Source organism: Microcebus murinus, chromosome 8, assembly GCF_040939455.1.
Source record: "Microcebus murinus isolate Inina chromosome 8, M.murinus_Inina_mat1.0, whole genome shotgun sequence".
Classification (NCBI taxonomy): domain Eukaryota; kingdom Metazoa; phylum Chordata; class Mammalia; order Primates; family Cheirogaleidae; genus Microcebus; species Microcebus murinus.
The window spans coordinates 107,023,574-107,047,058 of record NC_134111.1 but is presented as its reverse complement, the minus strand read 5'-3'; the positions used below and the strand labels follow the sequence as shown (position 1 = coordinate 107,047,058).

The 23,485-nt window shown below is 41.9% G+C and overlaps 1 protein-coding gene across 3 annotated transcripts in view; it reads right to left on the bottom strand.

The window, feature by feature from the left end:
• FARP2 (FERM, ARH/RhoGEF and pleckstrin domain protein 2) overlaps positions 1–23,485 on the bottom strand; it is a 123,065-nt gene that overhangs the window by 49,796 nt on the left and 49,784 nt on the right. For all 3 annotated transcript variants that reach the window (XM_076006128.1, XM_012755609.2, XM_076006129.1), the window contains 6 exons: positions 19,226–19,330; positions 18,307–18,349; positions 16,616–16,694; positions 13,800–13,897; positions 10,591–10,705; positions 5,848–5,995 (listed from right to left, as the gene is read on the bottom strand). In XM_076006128.1, coding sequence (XP_075862243.1) covers positions 5,848–5,995; positions 10,591–10,705; positions 13,800–13,897; positions 16,616–16,694; positions 18,307–18,349; positions 19,226–19,330 — 588 coding nt within the window. The remainder of the gene's footprint in view (positions 1–5,847; positions 5,996–10,590; positions 10,706–13,799; positions 13,898–16,615; positions 16,695–18,306; positions 18,350–19,225; positions 19,331–23,485) is intronic.

Below are 23,485 nucleotides of genomic sequence, written 5' to 3'. Positions count from 1 at the left end.
TCCTCTGCCTCTTAAAAGGGGCACCCTATTTCCACAATTCTGGGCGTATTCTCTCCTCTAGTGGCAAATGCAGGAGTTAAATTTCTGAAAATTTGCACATCTGGAAAATGCCTTATTTCCTCCATACAGAAGTTGTGTGGGACAGGCCATAGACTTCCAGGTTGGAAATAATTTTATTTTAGTTTTTGAGCTTCTCCTTGTCCCACTGCCTTCCTTCCAGCTTCCAGTGTCACGACTAACAAGTGCAAAACCATTTAATTCATATTTCTCTCTCTCTTTCTCCTTCCTGGAAACTCCCGGATCTTCGCCTGTATGTCATGGAAATGTTTGTTCATCTGTTTAGTGAGAATGTGTAGGCACTTTCCATCTGGAAATCTGTGCCTTAGTACTAAAATTTTTTTCCTCACATAATTTCTTTAACAATTTCTTCCCCTGCTTTCTTTGTTCTGCCTCTGGAATTCCTGTATGTTGGACTTCCTGGGTTGTTCCTTTAATTTTCTTTACTTTACTCTATATTTCTTCCTTTTATCTTTTATTGTCTTGTAGAGATTTCCTCAGCTTTATCTTTCAACCATTCTCATTCTGTCAACTCTGTGACTTCTGCTATCCTATTTTCATATTTGCAAATATTTCTTTGTTCTCTCTTTGTTCCTATCATAGTATCCTGCTCTTGTTTCAGAGATGCAAAGTTTTCTCTTATTTCTACTAGGGTTTTCTGAAAATGTAACAGAGTAATACATTAACAAGATCAAAATCCTGGTATAAAAATGAGTCCACAGTGAAAAGTCTCTCTCTCGTCACTGTCCTAAAGCCTGCCAGCTGTAGTCACCCTTCCTGGGGGCCACAGATGTCACCAGTTTATTTTGTATGGAATATACATTGTGTGTAATTCTCCTTCTTTTTCCCACAAGCAGTAGGGTAGGGATCCTTTTGCCACATAATGATATATTTCAGTGTTTCACGTATGAGGACACAATGAGCATCTTCACTCTCTGTACAGCTGTCCAGTGCTCCACGAGGCGGCTGCACCTCCACGTACTTAACTGGCCTTCTACGGTAATGGCTAATTTCCAATTAACTTTCATTTTACAAACAAGGCTGGAATAAAATATCACAATACAAAACTTTTACATTAATGATAAAGGGTGTTCCTATTCTCATTCACATGACCCTGCATAAAGCAATCTTTCTATTTTGCCAAAATCTGACAGATAAAAAACAGGACCCTCCTAAGGATATGGCAGGGTTTGTTTTTTTTTTCCATCTCTTCCATTCCTGGCACTGGTTCAGTTTCTTCTGAGTCCCTTTCCCCACCAAATCTTGTACCTGCCCTCACGATAGAGACTTTCCTCAGCTGTCTGGCACTCCTTAGATATCTGAGTGTATTTAAAAGTGAGGCTGTAGGAGTGCTGGCGTTTGTAGCCATCACTGTAAAGACCAGTTCATGTAAGAATCATCAGTGGATGCTAAATCCAGGGAAACTGAGGAGGGACAGGATGTCTGTGTGGTCTTGAAATGTCTCTCCCTGGATTGTTATTGGCCCAAATAGGAAAACTAGTAACTCTGTGGTAGAATAATGAGAAAACACAGGGTCAAGATTCACAGCACAAGTGAGTACAGATGGCCATCAAGTGCCTGCAGGTGTGACCCCCTGAGGGATGTAATGTTACTGGGTAGTGTCCCCCTGGGAATACACCACCTGAATCTAATCATAGGGAAACATGTGACCGGCTACAAATGAGGAATTTTCTTTTATTGATTTATTTTTTATTTTAGCGTATTATGGGGGTATAAGTGTTAAGATTACTTATATTGCCCATCCCCCACTCAAGTAAGAGCTTCAAGCATGTCCATCCCCCAAACATTGCACATCTCACTCGTTGTGGTTGTATACACCCATCCCCTTCTCCCCCCTCCCACCCTCCCGACAGCCAATAAATGTTACTCCTATATGTCCACTTAGGTGTTGATCCGTTAATACCAATTTGCTGGTGAGTACATGTGGTGCTGGTTTTTCCATTCTTGAGATACTTCACTTAGTAGAATGGGTTCCAGCTGTATCCAGGAATATACAAGAGGTGCTATATCACCATTGTTTCTTAAAGCTGAGTAGTATTCCATGGTATACATATACCACATTTTATTAATCCACTCATGAATTGATGGGGACTTGGGTTGTTTCCAAAGCTTTGCAATTGTGAATTGTGCTGCTATAAACATTCGAGTGCAGGTGTCTTTTTCATAAAGGGACTTTTGATCTTTTGGGTAGATGCCCAGTAGTAGAATTGCTGGATCAAATGGTAGATCTACTTGTATTGCTTTGAGGTATCTCCATATTGCTTTCCACAGAGGTTGAACTAGTTTGCAGTCCAACCAGCAGTGTAGGAGTGTTCCCCTCTCTCCGCATCCACACCAGCATTTGTTGTGGTGGGGATTTTTTGATAAAGGCCATTCTCACTGGAGTTAAGTCATATCTCATTGTGGGTTTTTTTTTTTTTTTTTTGAGACAGAGTCTCGCTTTGTTGCCCAGGCTAGAGTGAGTGCTGTGGCGTCTAGCTCACAGCAACCTCAAACTCCTGGGCTCAAGCAATCCTGCTGCCTCAGCCTCCCGAGTTGCTGGGGCTACAGGCATGCACCACCATGCCCAGCTAATTTTTTCTATATATATTAGTTGGCCAATTAATTTCTTTGTATTTACAGTAGAGACAGGGTCTTGCTCTTGCTCAGGCTGGTTTCGAACTCCTGAGCTCGAGCAATCCGCCCGCCTCGGCCTCCCAGAGTGCTAGGATTATAGGCGTGAGCTACCGTGCCCGGCCTCATTGTGGTTTTGATTTGCATTTCCCTGATGATTAGAGATGTTGAACATTTTTTCATATGTTTGTTGGCCATTATTCTGTCTTCTTTTGAGAAGTTTCTGTTCATGTCCTTTGCCCCAAATGAGGAGTTTTCTATTAAAAATTAAAAGGGACTGTTTTTCAATATTGTCAATAGCATAAAAGATAAAGAAAACCTGGGTACAGTGACTCATGCCTGTAATACCAACACTTGGGGAGGCCAAGGCTGGAGGATCACTTGAGGCCAGGAGTTCAAGACCAGCCTGGGCAATAATGAGACCCCATCTCTATAAAAATATTAAAAAGTCACCTGGAGTGGTGTGCACCTGTAGTCCCAGCCACTTGGGAGGCTGAGTTAGGAGGATCACTTGAGCCCAGGAATTTGAGGCTGCTGTGAGCTGTGACTGCACCTTTGCATTCTAGCTTGGGTGACAGAGCAAGATCCCATCTCAAAAAAAAAAAAAAAAAAAAGAAAAGAAAAGAAAAAAGCAAAGCAAAGCCATGGAAATGTTCCAGATTCAAGGAGACTGGAGACATGACAGCTAAATGCTTTGTCTTGCCCTAGACTGGGTCCTGTCCTGGAGGGGAACAAAAGCTATAAAGGACATCACAGGACTTGCTGACAAAATTGGATATTAAACAGTAGATTAAGGAACTGTATCAATGGTGTCAGGGACAACTGCACTGTGCGTATGTAAGGGTGTCTCTTAGGAAATCCATGGTAAAGTATGCAGGGGCGAAAGGCCATTGATGAGCGCAATGTACTCCCAAATGCTCCAGAAAATGCCATGTGTGTGGCAGACAGGGAGCGGGACTTTAGGCAATCGAGCACACGCAACAGAACAAAAGAGGCAAATGCTGGTCGAGGGGAGCCTGGGTCAAGGGTGTAGGGGCTCTCAGTGCTATTCCAACTCTTACAGCCTTTCTGAGTTTGAAAGTGTTTCCAAATGAAAACCATAACAAGGGGCAGCTCTGCAATGCTGGGAGGCTGCTCTGTGTGTGGGCCCATCAGCTGGTGGGGACCCAGGCCTGGCATGGGGGGTGTCAGTGTCAGCATCCATGGCATCCCTGTCCACCACCCGCTGGAGCAGACTGCAGTCCTTGATTTCCAAGCATCGACCTGGCCAATGTCCCACAGGGGCTGAGACATGGACGGCCTGCCTTGCTGTTCTGATCGCAGGCTTTCCTTCATTTTCAGGGAGGTGGCCTCACCCCAGCTTCTGCTCCCCACTCCGGAGAGGACACCCTGCGCTCCTGCAGCACAGGAAGCGGCCACCCTGGCTGCCATCCGGGCTGTGAGTGCTCCTCATACAGATGAGACCAGGCTGTGTTTCCAGCCTCAGCCTGCCCCTGGCCACCAGAGGTGCCCAGTGTGGCCGACTCCGAGCCTCCCCAGGTTCCTGGGGACACAGGGTCCTGCTCCATGGCTTCCCCACTGCAGGCTGTAGATTCCAGCCTCTTCCACTCCACAAAGGCAGTGCCCACTCATCTCTTCATTTCCCAGCTTCCAATGTATCGCCGATATCCTTCATCTTCTCCTGTCTGCTTTTCTACTTTTTGTTCTTATGGATTTCAATGTTAAAAAAAAATTTCTTCACTGTCATTCTGATGGGAGTTTTGTGGGAGTAGAAATAAATGCATGTATTTGATCTATCTTTATTTATTTATTTTTATTCCTCACCAAGCCTGGTCTAATGATCTCCTATCTTTAATCTGAAGTCTCTTTTCCCTTGCCTTTCCAACTTCTTCAGGCATTAAATTATTTGTCCTTTTCTAGAAATATGCCAAGGGCTCAGTTTGGATGTGTGGTTTTAAACCCTGCACCAGGTGGGAACTGTTACTGGCAGGCGCTTGGGTGGCATGGCAGGCTTGGGTGTTTACTTGGTAGGCATGGCTTGGGTGTTTATTAGTCTCTGATCATACTGAGTATGGCATATAACACAATTAACATTCTAGGTTCAAAATTTAATTTTTTTCTGACAGGAAATTGAAATTTTATGGTTAGGTTAACAAAAATAAAGGAAAAGGAAAGGAAAACAAGCAGGCTTGATAAGGGAGGCCTGAATCAGACAAAGGGTTTCAGGTGATCACAGGTTAAAAGGAGCCCACAGAAGACAAGACCCACAGGTCCAGGCACCTGGTCCCAGACTCCTATGCATGGAAACTCCCACGACACTCAGCACAGAGCAGACCTCCTTAGGATGTCAATCAGGGGCACAATATTTTACAAGGGCCAGTGACGGGAGTGCTCCCACAAGGAGGGGATCACAGGAGCCTGATACATTTAGTTTGCTAAGAGAGGGCTCTGGGAGCCTCTCACCAGCCTTAACAGAGGTGGAGGGCCTGAATAAGGAGTAAAACTCCTCCTAGGTTGTGCTAGCCTAGGAGAAGCCTTCAAACTTTGACTTGCAAACTTCTTTGACATCACAAACACCAATACACACATAACCACAAACAGAACGATGTCCCTTCACATCACAGCTAATACAGACACTCTGTAAGACAACGTTGACTCTTCACATACAGAGCCCTCTGATACTTTCTAGTGTATTCTGTTGTTTAAATGATAACTGCGACCCGTTACATAGCTCTCATAGTCTCACATAGTTTACACCCACAGCAGAGACTGCTCCACGGGGAAGAGCCGGAGTCGAAGTTTAGAATTCTAAGAGGATAGGGAACACTGGGTACCCCAAGAGGAGCGGGCAGTCCCAGGGGACAGTGCGCAGCCCTGGAGGTCAACGGGCAGTCCTAGTAGGGTGGGAGGCAGTGGGGAGTCCAGGGGTGGGGATCAGTGGGCAGGACAGGGTGCAGGGTCAGTCAGGAAGCAGGTTCCATGATAGTGAGGGTCACACTTGTTTTCCCACTGAGTACAAAGTCAAATCAGATGACACACAAAGCTCCTCTTCCTAACCCGAGACCTTACTCATCCGAATAAACATTTCCCAAGGTCTGTAAAAACGAGCCCCACCAGGTTGCAGCACACCACCACCCTGCCCGTCCCCCAGCCTACCTGGAACACAAGAACACCCATGTGGGAAACTGCCAGGTTAATCTTGGTTCCTTCTCTGTCAGAAGCCGTGTGAAATCTGATGCCGTACATTTCCAACTTTCGTGCAATTTCAAGCACCTGGAAATCTGACTCAGCAGGCGTCTGGCCCCTATAGTGAAGGACAGTATGATCACATCGCTAAAAACACTTAATTTCTGAAAAAGCAAAATGTATTATAGAAGTGTTCAGGAAAACAAACAAAATAAACAAAGAAGGCTTTGTGTTTTCAGAGGGTAGATTATTCACTACCTATATATTTACCTACTACAAAAACAATATTGCAAACATGCAGGCCAAATAAATCAGCAATTTCCTTCTCTTCCATAATTCACTTCATACTGTGGAATGTTTCCTCTGCATTCATTAGATACTCAGCCTTATGATTTGCTCTTGATAGTGACAAGGTTATATGTAAACATTACATACAGAGACAAACATTAAATCAGAAGAAATACCACAGATAACATTAGTATCTTATTAAACCCATTTTAATGCTTTAAAAAAGTATTTCCATAATGTGCAATTTTAACTTTTAGAATACACTTTTAGGCTAAGTGCGGTAGCTCAAACCTGTAATCCTAGCACTTTGGGGGGCCAAGGTGGAAGGACTGCTTGAGGCCAGGAGTTTGAGGTTACACTGAGCTCTGATGATGCCACTGCACTCTAGCCAAAGTGACAGAACAAGACCCTGTCTCACGAGAAAAACAAAAAACAAAATCACTTTTATAAGAATCACACAGTCAAACGAACTGGGCTTTGCTGCCCAGGCTAGAGTGAGTGCCGTGGCGTCAGCCTAGCTCACAGCAACCTCAAACTCCTGGGCTCAAGGGATCCTGCTGCCTCAGCCTCCCGAGTAGCTGGGACTACAGGCATGCACCACCATGCCCAGCTAATTTTTTCTATATATATTAGTTGGCCAATTAATTTCTTTTTATTTATAGTAGAGACGGGGTCTCGCCCTTGCTCAGGCTAGTTTTGAACTCCTGACCTCAAGCAATCTGCCCGCCTCGGCCTCCCAGAGTGCTAGGATTACAGGTGTGAGCCACTGCGCCCGGCTGTGAACAACTGGTTTTATCTACGTAAAGGTCTTCCAACATTCAGTATGCTTATTGAGTCCAGGCCTGATGGTCACATCATGGGAAGAGGAAATCGAGCACAGACTGCACTCCACTGAACAGCCTCCAGAACAGTGACGCTCACGCCAAGTTGCAGCTGGTGCGAAGAGAAGATGTTCTGCTAGGAAGCCATGTTCGATGCCTGAATCCTACACATGGGATCTTCCATTGACAGTTTTTTCCATTCTTACTTCCAAATGCCTAAGCTTTTGAATCTTTGATGAAAAATGCAACTATTTGGGTTATGCAGTTCCTGTGATTTCTATCCTTTCCCTAAAATTTACGTTCTTTGAATATGATATAGAAGACACCTACTAGCTCTTATTTTAATAAATCATTGTCAACAAGTAACATCTAGTGTGTGGGATAACCACTTTCCAAGAAGTCTCAACTCTGGAAGTTGCATTTATTCATAAGGCTATTAGTGAAGATTTTTTCTTTCTTTCTTTCTTCTTTTTTTTTTAGTGTCCAGGGCTGACTTTCAATAGATTGCAGAGGGGGAGCTGCTCTGCTACCTACGAAACCCTGACCCATAAGCAGGTCATCCACAAATGGTTTAGCACCAGGTTCTCCATGCACACGCACTGCACTACGGGCAAGGGGGTGGCTGCCTTTCTGGCCACACCCTGTCGCCCAGGATGAGGGGCGCTCTGCACCGGGTGGCAGGGCACTGGCTCTCTGAGGCCATCTGAGGCTCTATGGTGCTCCCCTATCCTTCCGCCTAGGCGGGATTCTGACTTACAGGTGTTTAGTCACAATCCCACAGATGGCAGCTTCGCCCCACTGGCTCCTCTCAGCCAAGCGTGTACACCAAACGTCAGAACCTGTGGTTTCTCTAACACTGAGCAGGGTTACCATGGCAACAACCCATCATCAATAGGATAAACTAACCTGTCTCACAGCAGTCCAAACCCAGCTCACGTTCCCCGCATCCAACCTTGGGGATCAAATATCAATGTGAGATTCTGAGGGGCCATGTATCCAAACTACATCAATTGTCTTTTTAAAAGCCTATACAAAAAATGATTAACAGAAAAGCATGTGTGGTAAGCTTCTGATGACTATAGTAGACCCAGTTAGTGTATTAACACAGTGATTGCCCAGAGACAGAGCTGAGCTACTGCTTCCCGGCTTACTCAGCAGAGTCCAGCCATATTCCTGTATGAGGCAGAGCACTGAACTTGCCCTTCTCCTACCGGCTTTCTAGAGTTTTTAAAGCATGTACCTTAAGACACACACATACACTCTCAAGCACATATATACCATGCAAACAGAGGCACACACATGCACAGGCAAAAGTGTGTACGTACATGACCACAGTACACAACACACATGTATACCTAAGCCACTCAAACACATGCACAATGCATGCATAGGGACACATATGAACAATTATGAACACACAGGCACACAAGTACATACAGCAACATAACCACACACACATAGCTACCTTGAGGTCTAGTTCTTTGCTCCCTTCCACAGGTGGGCTTCTCAATGTAACACTTCTTCACCGCACTTTCAGTGTGCATGAACCAAGAATCCACCCCTTTGGCAGCACCAAAGCTGCCCAAGGCCACAGGCACCCCCATGCTGCCAAGCTCACAGACATGCTTCTGTCCTCACCTCCCAGGCCTAGTGGAAAGCCTCAACCCAAGGGGCTGTAGCCACTTTCCTAAACACTCTACCAGCCCTGTGCCCCCCATGCTCCTGGCTGCTCAGGGCCCCTGTGGGTGCCTCTTTACTTAGCCTCTTAAGGTTAGCTCAGCAGGGGTTCCTCCTGGGCTCACCTCTTCCTGCTCTGTGTCTACCTGCTCTCTTGTTGACCACACCAATGCACAGGTTCCTATGGCCTCTCTGCTGACAATGTTCTCCCCAGCATCCCAAATTCATCTGTCCCCTGGGGCTGTCACCACAGTTGGACACTTCCCAGTACAGTGCCCAATCTATTCTTTCTCATGTCCAGCCTGCTCTGCGTGTCTCAGCAGGGAGAAACCTCTCTTCAACTCCAGGAACAAATCCCAAACCAGTGACTATTTCCTAGAGGGAAGAGCCTGTGACTCAGGCTGACACTTGGAGAGGACCCTTCCTCCACAGGTTGTCGGGTCTGGATGTGACATTCAGAACAGGTGCACCTTCCTTGCTACCAACCACAGTAAAGGCAACATGTCAAAGAGGCGAAGCCAAAAACATCCAGGAAAGTGGAGCCAGAGCTCTAAGGCGCACTGAGACAGCAGCTTCCTCAGGTCAGACCAGCCGTGTGGCCTCACAGCCAAAGCACTGACACGCAGAGGTACCCCAGATTGTGGTATCTAAGACAGGACACTCAGTCTTATTCTGCACATGCAGGTGGGGGGTTTAAAGATCACACACAAATGCTTGTAGTGCTGTCCACAATTGCCACCACTGCGCCTCCTCCATCAGCCAACACTTGTACTTGCTCCAGCCCCTGAACTAAACTGTCAGTGTCAGGCAGGAACCTCCAACCCCCCTTCCCAGGCTGGTGCTTTGCCTAGAATGCCTCCTCCCCAACTTTCCCTGTTTAGCTCCGCAGAAGTCTCCCTGAGCATCTTCTCAATCCTTCCCATACCCTCACACTGAACCACCAAATGCCCTCGGGGCAGGTGCTGTCTGTCCTTTAGCTCACCGTGCATGAGCTACGCTTTCTCTATACGCTAAACATGCAGGATTCCCACCTGCAGGGTTATTTGTGTATCCAGTGTCTGTCACGATGCCAGGCACACAAAAGGCACTCCCCAAGTACTGTGAGCAGTGAGGTCCATGAAAGTAGGACTCTTGGTCGTGCTATTCAAACCCATTCTCCAAGTGCCGACAACTACAGTGACCACTACGTAGTTGGCACTCAAAACTTGGCTGACGGCGTGAAAGGGCAGCCGTCAGTAGATTCCAGTACTGCTTTAACTACTTAATACGTGGCATTATCTGACAAAATAAACTTGCATCTCAACAGGCTCCCTCGCAAAGCAGGGCTAAGTCCTCCAGAGTGACTTTCTCCAGGTGAGCTCTCCCTATGGTGGAAAGAGCCCCCAGCCACCTCTTGCCAGAGCCCACAGCCCTTTCCTGTGGCATCTTTCAGTCCCCCTTCCCCTAGCACACCTGCTCCAGGTCTCCTTCACTTCAATCCAGAAAAACATACTAGTGTCGAGTCTCAGAGAGACGGAAACACAGTAAGTCAAAGAGCTGCCAGCACTCAACACAGGCAGATGCCATGAGCTCCACAAGATCCTGGCCCCCCTCCCACAGTACGGCTGCTTCCTCATCGAGGACCCTCCTGCCACACTGCAGGGACACAGCACAGCTCCTGCCAGGCCGCAGGGGACCACCGCTGGCAAGCATCCTCCTCTCCAGCCCGGGATGTCCTTGCCGGCCCCTCCTAAAGCAGCTCACCTGGCAGGCGTGAGGGAGCACTGAGCCAGCATGAGACTCCGTGTGGGACCTGTCACCTCCAGGGAGCAACAGTCCTCACTCATCGGAATCTGGCAGAAGCCTTAACAATAGCTCCCTTTGGGTTATGCGGCATTTAGTCACTGTTGTGGTAACAGTGTGTCCCAGCCAATTCTGACCGACTTACATGTGCTTCCGATGAAATTCCAGTATCTTCTCCAGACAGTGCTCCTGGCTGGGCAAATAATCATTGGCTTTGAGGTGCTCTCGATCCAGGGTTTCATCATAATCTCCTATTTCCGCTGAGATGAGATAATAAAAATCAGTAGGGGGTGGAAGAGGGTTTGGTTAAATGGATATTTTATGGCCCTATGATTCTTTCCTTGAAAGTTTTTGAAAAGTGGAAAGATCATTTTGTTGCATTTCCCCATTTCTTGTTTTTAAAAAAAGAACAAATCCCAAGCCCTACAAATGGCTTGTATTGAACTTTTACATTTGAATTAAAGATTGTTAAACATGAAAAAAAAAAAAAAATCAGTAATTCTAATTTTCAAATAAGGTAAACTATAAGCAATTGTATATTTCAATGCATAAATTAAAAGTAAAAAGCAATTATCTTAAATCTGTAGTAAAATAGTATATTCCTAAAAAAGTAAGAGTTTCTATTTTATTTTTTTCCAAATATTTTATGCTATTATAAGGCAAATATAAAGGCAGGTGAAGAGAATTTTGCCTGACTCAAAGAACAAAGACTCTGTTGAATAACTCTGGGAGGCAAAGATAGAGCTGTGAGTTTAATATGTTTATTTATTTATTTAGTTTTTTAAAAAATTTTATTTGATATGAAGGGGGGAATCAGAAGGGAGATTAAGTTTCTTTTTCTTTTTTTTTTTTTTTGAGAGTCTCACCTGTTGCCTGGGTAGCAAGACCCCATCTCTACTAAAAATATTATAGAAAAATTAGCCAGGAGTTGTGGTGTGCACCTGTAGTCCCAGCTACTCGGGAGGCTGAGGCAGGAGGATCACTTGAGCCTAGAAGTTTGAGGTTGCAGCTCACTTGCTCTTGCTCAGGGTAGTCTCAAACTCCTGAGGTTAAGCGATCCTCCCACCTTGGCCTCCCAGAGAGCTGGGATTATAGGTGTGAGCCACTGTGCCTGGCCTGTTTATTATTATTTTTAAACCACATTTTATATTTAAGTTGTCTCAAGACATCCTGTGATCAGGATAATGTATTTTATTTGTTTCAGGATAATGTTTTTTTTTTTTTTTTTGAGACAGAGTCTCGCTTTGTTGCCCAGGCTAGAGTGAGTGCCGTGGCGTCAGCCTAGCTCACAGCAACCTCAAACTCCTGGGCTCGAGTGATCCTTCTGCCTCAGCCTCCCAAGTAGCTGGGACTACAGGCATGCGCCACCATGCCCGGCTAATTTTTTTTTTTTATATATATATCAGTTGGCCAATTAATTTCTTTCTATTTATAGTAGAAACGGGGTCTCGCTCTTGCTCAGGCTGGTTTTGAACTCCTGACCTTGAGCAATCCGCCCGCCTCGGCCTCCCAAGAGCTAGGATTACAGGCGTGAGCCACAGCGCCCGGCCAGGATAATGTTTTTTAAATCATCTTTTCCTTCAGGGCTTTTCAAATTTCTTGAGGAATAATGTTGGTTTCTAATCTCATATATTCCAAGGCTATAAATGTTTTAAAAACAGTAGTAAAGTCCAATAATTTAAAGCAATATACGTTGTTTTGAAACAAATTCAAATTCACAGAAAAGTTACAAGTACAGTACAAGAGCTTTTCCTTCTTCAAACTATTTGAGAGTGAATTGCCAACATGATGCCTTTCACACTTTAGTCTAGATTTCCCACAAACTATGACATTCTGACCCACAACCACAGTGAAACCACTCAGATCAGGAAAGGGGCCACAATCTGCTGCTCTACCCCGGACTCAGAGCTTGTTTACATTTTGCCCACCGCCCAATTTTTTTTTAATACCAAAAGACCCAATTCAGAATCATATACTGCATTTAGTTGTGATGTATCTTTAGGGTCCTTCAATCTGAGCAGTGTATGTCTAAGGTAAACATTATAGTTGGACCAAGTTATTACAATTTAAGTCTCACTCAACCATACAGAACCCTTAAGCAAATGCCATTACTAAACAACAGTTTCAAAGAACCCACTGAAAAGCCATCTGTCTGTCTGACAAGTCTTCAGGCCAAATGAAAAAAAAAACCAATTTACTTTGAAAACTTTTATTAATGATAGTCAATAAGTCCCATAGTATAGGACAGCAAACCCATGATAAAATTTGCATTTGAAGGTATGTCTGGGAAAGAACCAAGGAAACTACAAATAACCCACATACTTATTAATTCTTAAAATTTCTGAAACTTTCTACATCATATTTCTTGCATTGAAATTTCAGAAACATTGGTTCTGTGCTAGGAAGTTGTGGTTCAGCCTTTAGTCCAGACACAATGTATTTTCTTCTCTCTATTCCTACAGCTGGTGGCTTCCTAAGTCCACAGGAAGAAGACACACAACCATTTCTTGAAACCTCTTAACACTTCTCTCAGTTTATTTATTTTTTTTGAGACAGAGTCTCACTCTATTGTCTGGGCTAGAGTGCTGTGGTGTCAGCCTACCTCACAGCAACCTCAAACTCCTGGACTCAAGCGATCTTTCTGTCTCAGCCTCCCAAGTAGCTGGGACTACAGGTATGCGCCACCATGCCTGCCTAGTTTTTTCTATATATTTTTAGTTGTCCAGCTAATTTCTTTTTATTTTTTAGTAGAGATGGGGTCTCGCTCTTGCTCAGGCTGGTCTTGAACTCCTGACCTTGAGTGATCCTCCCACCTCGGCCTCCCAGAGTGCTAAGATTACAAGCATGAGCCACCGTGCCTGGCCTATAGTTTATTTTTGAAGTAACTATAATTCTTCATATACTTCTGAACCATCTTTTGATCCATGTGAGATACTGAAGCAATGTTTTCCTTTTCCTTCATGGTTTATGCTTAACTAATCATAAAGGATCATAACTTTTATCCTAATGAGGCCCTTTTCAGGGTATACTGACAGTTTGGTTGGTATAACTGAAGATGTATTATTGTTAAAATGCATACAGGGATAAATGAGCGACAGCCCAGAAGAATGAATGGCCTCGAATGTCTCCTTGCTAGGTGCAGACTATGTGACTCAAGGAGTTCCCTTTGTAGAAGTTAATCTTTAGCTTTATAGAAAAGTACTGGGATTGAAATCCCTCATTCTTGATTGCGCTCGCTAACTATGCATGTGCAGCAGCACCTAACTAAGTACAGTCCCTGGCGCTGGTGCACCTGTGACATCGTCAGCAGATGCTCCCCTTCCCTCCCCCCAGGGGGAGACACTAGATACTAACACTGCAGAAGGTGGGACGTGAGGAGGGCTGCTGTGGTGCTGGCGCAGGTCAGACGCTCCTCCAGCAGGTCTCTCTTCAGTTGCAAGGCAAACAAGTATCTAGAAGGGGGTTAAAAACAAGACAGGGCTCAACTCAAATGTTCTATGAACATAATACAGACTTGTTTCTGCAGCAAGAGAGCAAACAAGCCCCAAGAAGCAGCAGCAACCTAATAGTGAGCAAAACGCAGGGCCATCACAAAATAGGCAAAGTCACAAAAGGCCTGTCACGCAACAAGTGGTCACCAAGTAAAGGTCAGATGACAAACCAATTCAGCAGACTGAGTCTCACACAGCAGAGAGTACACAGAAAGTGCTGAGCACACAGAGGCACTCCAACACAAACAACAGAAAAGTAACGTTAGCCTTTTCAGGCATATCATATAGTGTGTAATTACACTATCTGTAGCAATACCTTCAAGGAGGAAGTTCACAAATTCATATTATTCCTGTCACACATACAAAATTGCACACACGATTTTGGATGAAACAGCAGAGACATATGATTAAGACATAACTTAAAATGTGGTTGTCAAATTTTTTAACAGATTGATAATATTTAGTTTTGGCTAGGATCTGAGAAACAGGCACTCTGGAATATCATTAGTGAGAATGTAACAGGAGAAGGTAAATTCGAAAATATTTATATATTTATTTATTCCATTAACAAATAATTATTGAGCATGTATTATGTTCTAGGTACTATTCCTGGAGCTGGAAATACAATGGTGAACAAGACCAACTCCCTGACTCTACTGGAATTTACACTCTAAGCAACCTATTAAAAATTCTTTCAAATTAAAATGTGCATACCCTTTAACTCAGCAATTCGTCTTTACGAATCTTTCCTATAGTAATATTCCAACAAAAACGCATGTGGATAATAATGTTTCTTTGCAGCATAACAGAGAAAATTGGAAACAATATAAATATGCACAAACAGGAGATTGGTTAAATAAATTAGGTTATAGCCATATATACTAATATGGAAAGGTGTCCATGGTATGCTATTAAGTGGGGAAAAAAAAATCAACCTACAGTTTAATATGTATCCTTTGATACTACTTTATAACATAATGATTTCTTTAAGGCCTATGTTTACATGTTTATTGTATATCTGTGCATTTATCTAGAAGATACACACTCAAACAGTGGTGCTTACAGAAAGTGGGGTTGGTGGGTAGTGATAGAGAGCTTTTATTTTTTACATGGCTTTATTTAAAAAATTTTTTCGCACTTTGGGAGGCCGAGGCGGGCGGATTGCTCAAGGTCAGGAGTTCGAAACCAGCGAGACCCCGTCTCTACCAAAAATAGAAATAAATTAATTGACCAACTAAAAATATATATACAAAAAATTAGCCGGGCATGGTGGCGCATGCCTGTAGTCCCAGCTACTCGGGAGGCTGAGGCAGTAGGATCGCTGAGCCCCGGAGATTGAGGTTGCTGTGAGCCAGGCTGACGCCACGGCACTCACTCTAGCCTGGGCAACAAAGTGAGACTCTGTCTCAAAAAAAAAAAAAAAAAAAAAAAAATTTTTTCTTTTACCAAAACATGTACTTTTTTAGAAATAAAAATTAGGACGTTTCTGCATAAAAATAGGAGAAAAGGGGGTAACTATAAAACTGACTTCCTGTTATGAGTCTTAAGACTTAGACCCAGGATCCTGAATTAGGGGACACTCTCTGTTACCCATAATTCTCAGTTACATATATTTGAAAGTGATTCCCTCAAAAGGGACTTTTTTTTGGTAAACGTCAGACATTTAATATACTATCAAGATAAAATCTGTGTTCATTCACAAAAATACTCTTTTGCCATCCTTGAAGTTTAGTTTCCTCAACCTACAAAATGAGAGGCTGAACTAATGTGGTCTCTCCATTTCCTTGCAGCTGACATCCAATGATTTTGTGACGTTAAGATGACCTGCAAAAACCGTTAAAAGGGAGTTCACCTGCCTCCTGCTCTGACTTAGTGCTGCAGTACTGGCATGGTGGGTGGGGCGGATTAAAAAAAGAGAGAGTTCATAAGACATCCATTTATGAATGCACTTTTAGTTAAGAAGGCTAAAAAGTCATTCTGCTACAACTACAACATCATGGTTCTCTTTTATCTCATATCTGACCTTGGGTTTTGAGAGTTGTTTTTATTTATTTTTTTTTATTTTTTTTTTTAAAAGAATGGAACTACAAAACAGTGGAAGAGAGTTGTTTTTAGATTACTGTTTTATTCATTATAGAAGTGATACATGTATCAAAAAATACAAGGAAAATACTTCTATAATTCAACTGCCCAGATGAAACAACTGTTAACATTTTTTTCAATCACTTCTGCAAAGAATCAGCTTGAATTCAAAATCACCTAAAATCTTCCTTCTCCATATATTCACAAGGACAATCATACTGGGTACTTCTGCCAGTTAAGTGCATCTTGTTGACAAATAAGTACATACATAGGAAGATTCTTAAGGACTTTATGAACATGCATAAAACTATGCTCATTTGGAGAATACTGGTTCAAAATTACCAGTTCAAAATTACTGGTTCAAAATAACATCCATTCCATTTTGTACTAAAAACTTTTCTCCTAAGTCCTAGTCATATTTGTGTTTATGCAAGAGTCAACTGCCAAAATGCTCCTTTTAACTCCTCTACATTTATTATAATTTTCTTGTGTATATTCAGCTCATTCATTCTTTCAATGAGTCATGTGCTGTGGGAGACAACAGGTGAATACAAGCCCCCTGCTGTCAACAGTTCTAGACCCCTGTGTGCTCTTTACCTTGTATATTCTTCCTGCAACTGACCAGGATCAGGTGGGAAAAATTTTACAGCTAGGCGAAGCATTGCATTCTTTGGCCCTATAGAAAGAAATAATTTAAACTTCATAAATAAAGTCAGTCTCTGTATTTACTTTCTTTCTACAAATTACTGTATTATTGAGCTAGTGCTTTCAAATGAACTGTCAAAGCACATCTTTTCAAATAAGATGATATTAAGAAATTCCCTATACATGAACTTACCCAAGATCACATATATCAAAGAGAAATTTAAAATCTTTTGCATTAAGCAAAGATCACCCAAGGAAACCTTAAAAAGAAGTAGGAAACTATACATTAAAAAATTTTAATATATTCCTTTTAATTAAGGTGTTTACACTATTAGTAGTAGTAACTAAAAAACACATTTCTAGGCCGGGTGAAGTGGCTCACGCCTGTAATCCTAGCACTCTGGGAGGCCGAGGCAGGAGGTTCGCTCAAGGCCAGGAGTCGTCCAAAACCAGCCTGAGCAAGAGCGAGACCCCGTCTCTACTAAAAATAAGAAAGAAATTCATTGGCCAACTAAAAATATATAGAAAAAATTAGCCAGGCATGGTGGCACTTGCCTGTCGTCCCAGCTACTCAGGAGGCTGAGGCAGAAAGATTGCTTGAGCCCAGGAGTGTAAGGTTGCTGTGGGTTAGGCTGATGCCACGGCACTCTAGCCCAGGCAGAGTGAGACTCTGTCTCAAAAAAAAAAAACCAAAAAAATAAAACAAAAACAAAAAAACCCACATTTTTGAAATCCATATATACTTTAATGAAAGAAAAATGTTATCACCACTTACTATACTGAACTAGAATAATCTGATTACTATAAAGAAAAGGCATTTTTAGTAGTCAAAGAGTTCCACAAAATTCTCTAATATTTAAAGGTGCCCGGTCATATTTTTTAATAAAAAAATGTGGCTATTCAAAGGTAAAAAAAAAAAAAAAGAAAAAGAAAAGGCATAAGACATTAGCTGGTATTGTCTTCATGGCATTGAAATTTAATAACAGCCAGGTAACTTTCAGCAAAAAGAAAAGAGGAGTTATTCTGCTGAAATGCTATGGCAACCTAAATGGCATTTAGTACAAAACAAAGTTACTTCTACACATACTTTTCCCTCAGTTCCACACTAAAAAAAATTATGGGTGATTCAGACAGCTAGAGGCTTTATCCTATACAATTACATAAAAACTAAGAAGTGTTACTATAATGCCTTAATTTTTTAAATTTAATAAAGAGACTAACAAAAATAACTATGCTTACAATTAAGTTTATAATTATAAAACATTATAACTATTTTGTTAAAATGCTACTTAAAGGAGGACTCCTCAATGCCTTTTCATAACCTGAAGTGAAACTGTATACTTGTTTTTGCACACTGTCCAAGAATTAAGGTAACACTAGCATATATCGTTACTTCCAAATTTGAAGAAAATCATCTAGAACCATCTGATTTAATTTACTGCCCCCACCTGTCCCAAACTGGTCTAGTGAGTTTAAAACTAAGCAGCAAAATGACTTCCAAGTTTATCTGATGTCAGTGATGACTTTACTGCTATTCACACACAGTGGTGACAATGACCACCTGAATGTGCCTTGAATTTAAACATCCTAAGGCAAAGCATTTTAAATGAGCAGAAGTTTAAGGAGTCTAGCAAAGGACTTACTTCGTATTTGCCTGATGATGGGTTTCATAGGTTCAAGCCAAATCTAAAGAGGATTTAACAGAAGATCAAGGCTATTAAATAATTTCTCTATTTAATAAGTATGCTATAAAATACAAAATGTTTATAATGAAGGGAAATTTTTATGACAGGAACATTTTGACTCTAATCCCCTCACACACAAGTAGAATCCTGATGAAAGAAACTCCAGGAAGCGTGGGAAGGTGTTAAGGCTGCTGTTACACTGGACACTCCACTCAGACAAACAGAATGTAGCTGTTGATATGCATAGGATGAGTACCAATAATTATTTTGGGGAATATTTGTTAAATATTTGGCATATACTACATTTGTAAACAACAAATCGATAAGAAGGCTACTGTGTAAGAGGCATGCCATGTCATCATAGTAGAGAAACTTGGGTAAATACTGCTGTCCTGCTAAGGCAAACAGAACTTGCAACACTGATGTGCTTTTTGAACTAATGGGTCGATGTATGCTTCTTTAAAACAGTTCTATCTATAAATATTAAAACCCCACACTTTTTAAGGTTACATCTGTTAAGTAAAATGAAGCATAACCAGTTAAGTTTGCTCAAAATCCACTGTTAAAATGATTTTCATGCAGGATGTATTAGAGGTTGCTTTTATAATTTATGAAGGGATTTCCTTGGCACATGTGCTAATGGACAAAACAAATTTGGGGAGGATGAAAATTCAGGCTTAGATCAGAGGCAAACATGCTCCCTACAGCTAACAATAAAATATTTTAATAGCATGGCTTTGATAATAATAATGTGCCAACTATATCTTGCTTATATCATTACAGTAGGTCCCCAAAAGGGTCTCTGTAAACCATGAACATCATAAACATTCTACAACATACCTCAGCCTGTTTCTAAAAACAAATCAAAAGCACATACCCAGTAGGACTGGCTGCTTTGAAACTCCAGTCCGAAGTAGTCACATTCTAACAGATTCAAATGCGTCCAAACTTGCGTCAGTAATACCTGGCCATCCCATTTAGGCTGTGAGGAGAGAGATGGAAAACATCATGAGGACTGAATGACTAACAAGGATTTATGGAAACTGTGCATAAAGCTACTTCCCACATTTAAGAACTTATTTGATTTCTTGCTTCACTTTACCTTCCAGCGTACAAAAGTTACAAATTATCACAAAGCAAATAAAGGAGTCTGTGCTCAGAAATTGATACCAAAATGAAGCAAAAAAATTCCTTTAATTTTACACTCTTTGTATGTTTTCAGTCATATTTCTTTGTAGCTTTATGCTAAAGAAACCATTTCTAGTTTCGATAAGCATTTTATCAAATAATTTTGATATTTACTAAAAAGCTGATTCCTCTAGTCTCTGTTTACCTAAGATCTCAGTGAATCATTTATTATTTGGTAGCATTTCACATTAGTGAGAAGAGAGAGTGGACTGTTCAAAAATTAGGCAGGGCAATCAGCTCTATACTTAGAAGAAAAATGAAGTTGGATACCTATTATATCTATTCACAAAAATGAATTCCAGTGGACTAAAGACTATAATAAAATAGAGAAGAAAGCTGTATCATCTCAGGAAAGGTAAAGTCTTCCTAAGTATAGCACAAACGAAAGATAGGGGATTTAACTAAATAAAAATGAAAAACTTCTGAATAGAAAGACATTTAACAAAGTTACAATCTACAATCACACTGAAAAAATTTATAATTTATCTTTTATTTTGCTCTTATGAATTAAGAAGTACAAATAGCTATTAGGCATTTAAAAAGGTGCTAAACCTCTCTAATAATAAGAAAAATGAAAACAGTGAGATCTCATTTTTCACCCATCAAAGAGGGTTAGAATGATGCTAATACTGGTGTGTCTGTGAGAAAAGAGCCACTCCCAGGAGCGCTAGGGAGAATGGAAGTCACTGTATGTCACCTTTGGGGGAATAACCTGAAAATATTTCAAAAGTTAAAGTGTGCATTTACCTTTGCTCCAGCAAGAATCGGTAAAATAATGGTAAATATATAGCTGAAAATTATGCAACCCCTAAAAAGAACACATAACTCTCTATGTATTATCATGGAATAGAGTCCATAATGTACAGACAGAAATGGTCTCCATTTCCATACAGTGTATATAATAATTCCGTTTTATAAAACATGCTTACCTCATGTATACATTTATACACAGTAAGTTTGGAAGGCTGTACACCAAATATCTAAAGGTAACCACCATTAAAAGACTGAGGAGAGGTGGGATGGAACAAGGGCTTTCTTATTTTTCACTTCTGTAATGTCTGCATTTTTCATCAATAGGTATGTATCATTTTTGCAATTAAAAAATCATATATGCAAATGCAGAGAGGGGCAAATCTCCATTGTTACAAAGTACATTATGCTCCTTGAAGTTTAAATACCAGTTTTTTTCACTGTGTACCCACAAAGTGTTTATGCTCCTAAAAGGAGAATTCTTAAAGAAATAAAACCCTGTAATCAATGGTAAGAAAGTACAATGATTACCTCTTTAAAATGGAAAGGTGAGCTACAAAGTTACCTAACATTGTAAATACAGTTTATAAACAACAAAAGAGTAACTTCTTCTGGGTGAAGTTACTTTGACATCTTCTCTTACAGGCTCACAGGGAGAGCCTACTCTGATGTCTAGGTCTGGGAGGAGGAGGAGGAGCAGCAGGAGGGTGTACCCATACCAGGGCTTCTTCTCATGGAACCACAGAGCTTGCTGCAACCAACTCCATCCCTATGGGCCCCAATGACACCTGGGCTATAAGACCACCCTGGAACGTTCTCTCAGAGCCATCCTCTCTGCCTGCACTCCATCCCCTTTCACCAGGATAACCGTGGCAGTCCCCCTCATGGTTCTCCCTGCTTATGGAACAAGTCAGGACTGGGGGCCTGGGAGCTATGTACACCCATGATACAACCTCAAACTGAACCCACACCTGGCTTCATTTCAGTGCTGTCACCCACTCAGGGGTAATGGCATATCCAGGCTATTTCATTAGGGAAAATTTCCTTTCAGTTCCCTTCTGTCAGCCTCCAGAGCATCTTTGAGAATCTGATAATAAAAAAGTCAGCTTGGGGGGGGGAGGGGCATGGGCAATATACATAACCTTAACATTTGTACCCCCATAATATGCTGAAATAAAAAAAAAATGGAAAAAAGAAAAAAAAAGTCAGCTCATTTGTGAGGTTCCCCTTAACTTCACTCAGTTCTACCTAATTACCCCACTACTTGGTACTTAACTCCAGAACTGCCCTTTGGCATTGCTGTTGACCTATTTACCTGTGGGCTGTGCTCCTCCTATTAGATGGCAAACTGAAGGGCAGGGGCTGCATCTTCTCCATCCTGGTATTTCCAGGCTAGCACATGGGAGGTGTGCCGCCAACAACCAAACTCCCAAACTGTCCTCTGATCCTGATTCTGATGGTTTTTGTGGGAGCTGAGCCTGTATTTCGGCTGGCACAGAGAGTATGAAATTCCCTTACCCCTCCCCTCTTCTTCACCTGCCTGGCTACCCTCTGTGAGCCAGTCAGGGGGTTGGGTCCACAGCCCCACCCAAGCCCACCTGCTCCTGAGGGCTGTGCCTCCTGAGTTCCCTTCAGGAGGCCTGCCCAACTAGACTGATGGAAGCGACCTGTGCTAACTACCCAGACACACGTGAGCACAAGCACGACACACCCATTATCCTGCTGCGTCCAACACCCAGAACAGGGTTCATAAATATGGCTATAGAAATTCATTCAGGTACACAGGTATTTGTGTATACACACATATATGTGTGTGTGTTTAACCTCCTGAATTGGAGGAAAATTTTACTAAACAAGTAAGTTTTCCCAAGTCAATTACCCTATGTCTGAGTAACAAAAATTATTTCATATTCCCCGTGCCACCTGAAATATTAAATATATATTCAACTCTCACAAACACTGTCAGAATCAGGTGTTTTCACAAACTATGAAGGAAGACACAGTTAGAAAGCTATTTAAATTTCTCCAAATCATGGGGTGGAAGTGGTAGGGGGAGAATTCTCCCAAATCTGTTTTAAGGAAAATAACCCCCAAACTCCAAAGAAATACACACACACACCCCCCTATAGAAAAATTCTCATTTATGGATGTCAATTAAAATATCCTAAATAGAATATTGGCTAGTACAGTTAGCAACAACTAAAAGAGTAATATACCATAACCAAGTAAAGTATATTCAAAAAGAAAGAATAGGGCCAGGCGCGGTGGCTCACGCCTGTAATCCTAGCTCTCTGGGAGGCCGAGGAGGGCGGATTGCTCAAGGTCAGGAGTTCAAAACCAGCCTGAGCAAGAGCGAGACCCCGTCTCTACTATAAATAGAAAGAAATTAATTGGCCAACTGATATGTATATAAAAAAAAAATTAGCCGGGCATGGTGGCGCATGCCTGTAGTCCCAGCTACTTGGGAGGCTGAGGCAGAAGGATCGCTCGAGCCCAGGAGTTTGAGGTTGCTGTGAGCGAGGCTGACGCCACGGCACTCACTCTAGCCTGGACAACAAAGCGAGACTCTGTCTCAAAGAAAAAAAAAAAAAAAAAGAAAGAATAGTTCAATATAATATTGTAAAACTATTACTATATCATGTCATTAGACATTCAGAGAAAAAAAAAATCCTATGATTATTCCCAGAATCTGAGGTGGTGAGAAGACATCAGATTAAATTAAACTTCTACTCTTGAAATTGTCTGTCTGTCTGTCTGTCTGTCTGTCTGTCTCTCTCTCTCTCCCCCCCCCCCAGGCTGGAATGCAGTGGTGTGCTCATAACTCATTGCAGCCTGAACTCCTGGGTTCAAGCATCCTCCTGGCCTGGCCTCCCAAAGTACTGGATTTGTAGGCATGAGCCACTGCACCTGGCCACTGATATAAATTCTTAATAAAACAGGAAAAGATATATGATTCTTTAACATCTATCCAAGGAGGTCCACGCATAAGACTAATTCTGTTTAACACTGACATCAAAATAAGAGAAAGAAATGAGACGTTAAAAGACTGTAAAGGAGGAACTAAACTATCATTATTTGCAAATGATATGATTATTTACTTTGAAAAATTCAAGATCAACTAGGAACTATTACGAAAAAGTGGAATTCAAATTAGGTGACTGAGGAAAAACTGTTATACAAAAATCAACAGCTTTTGCAT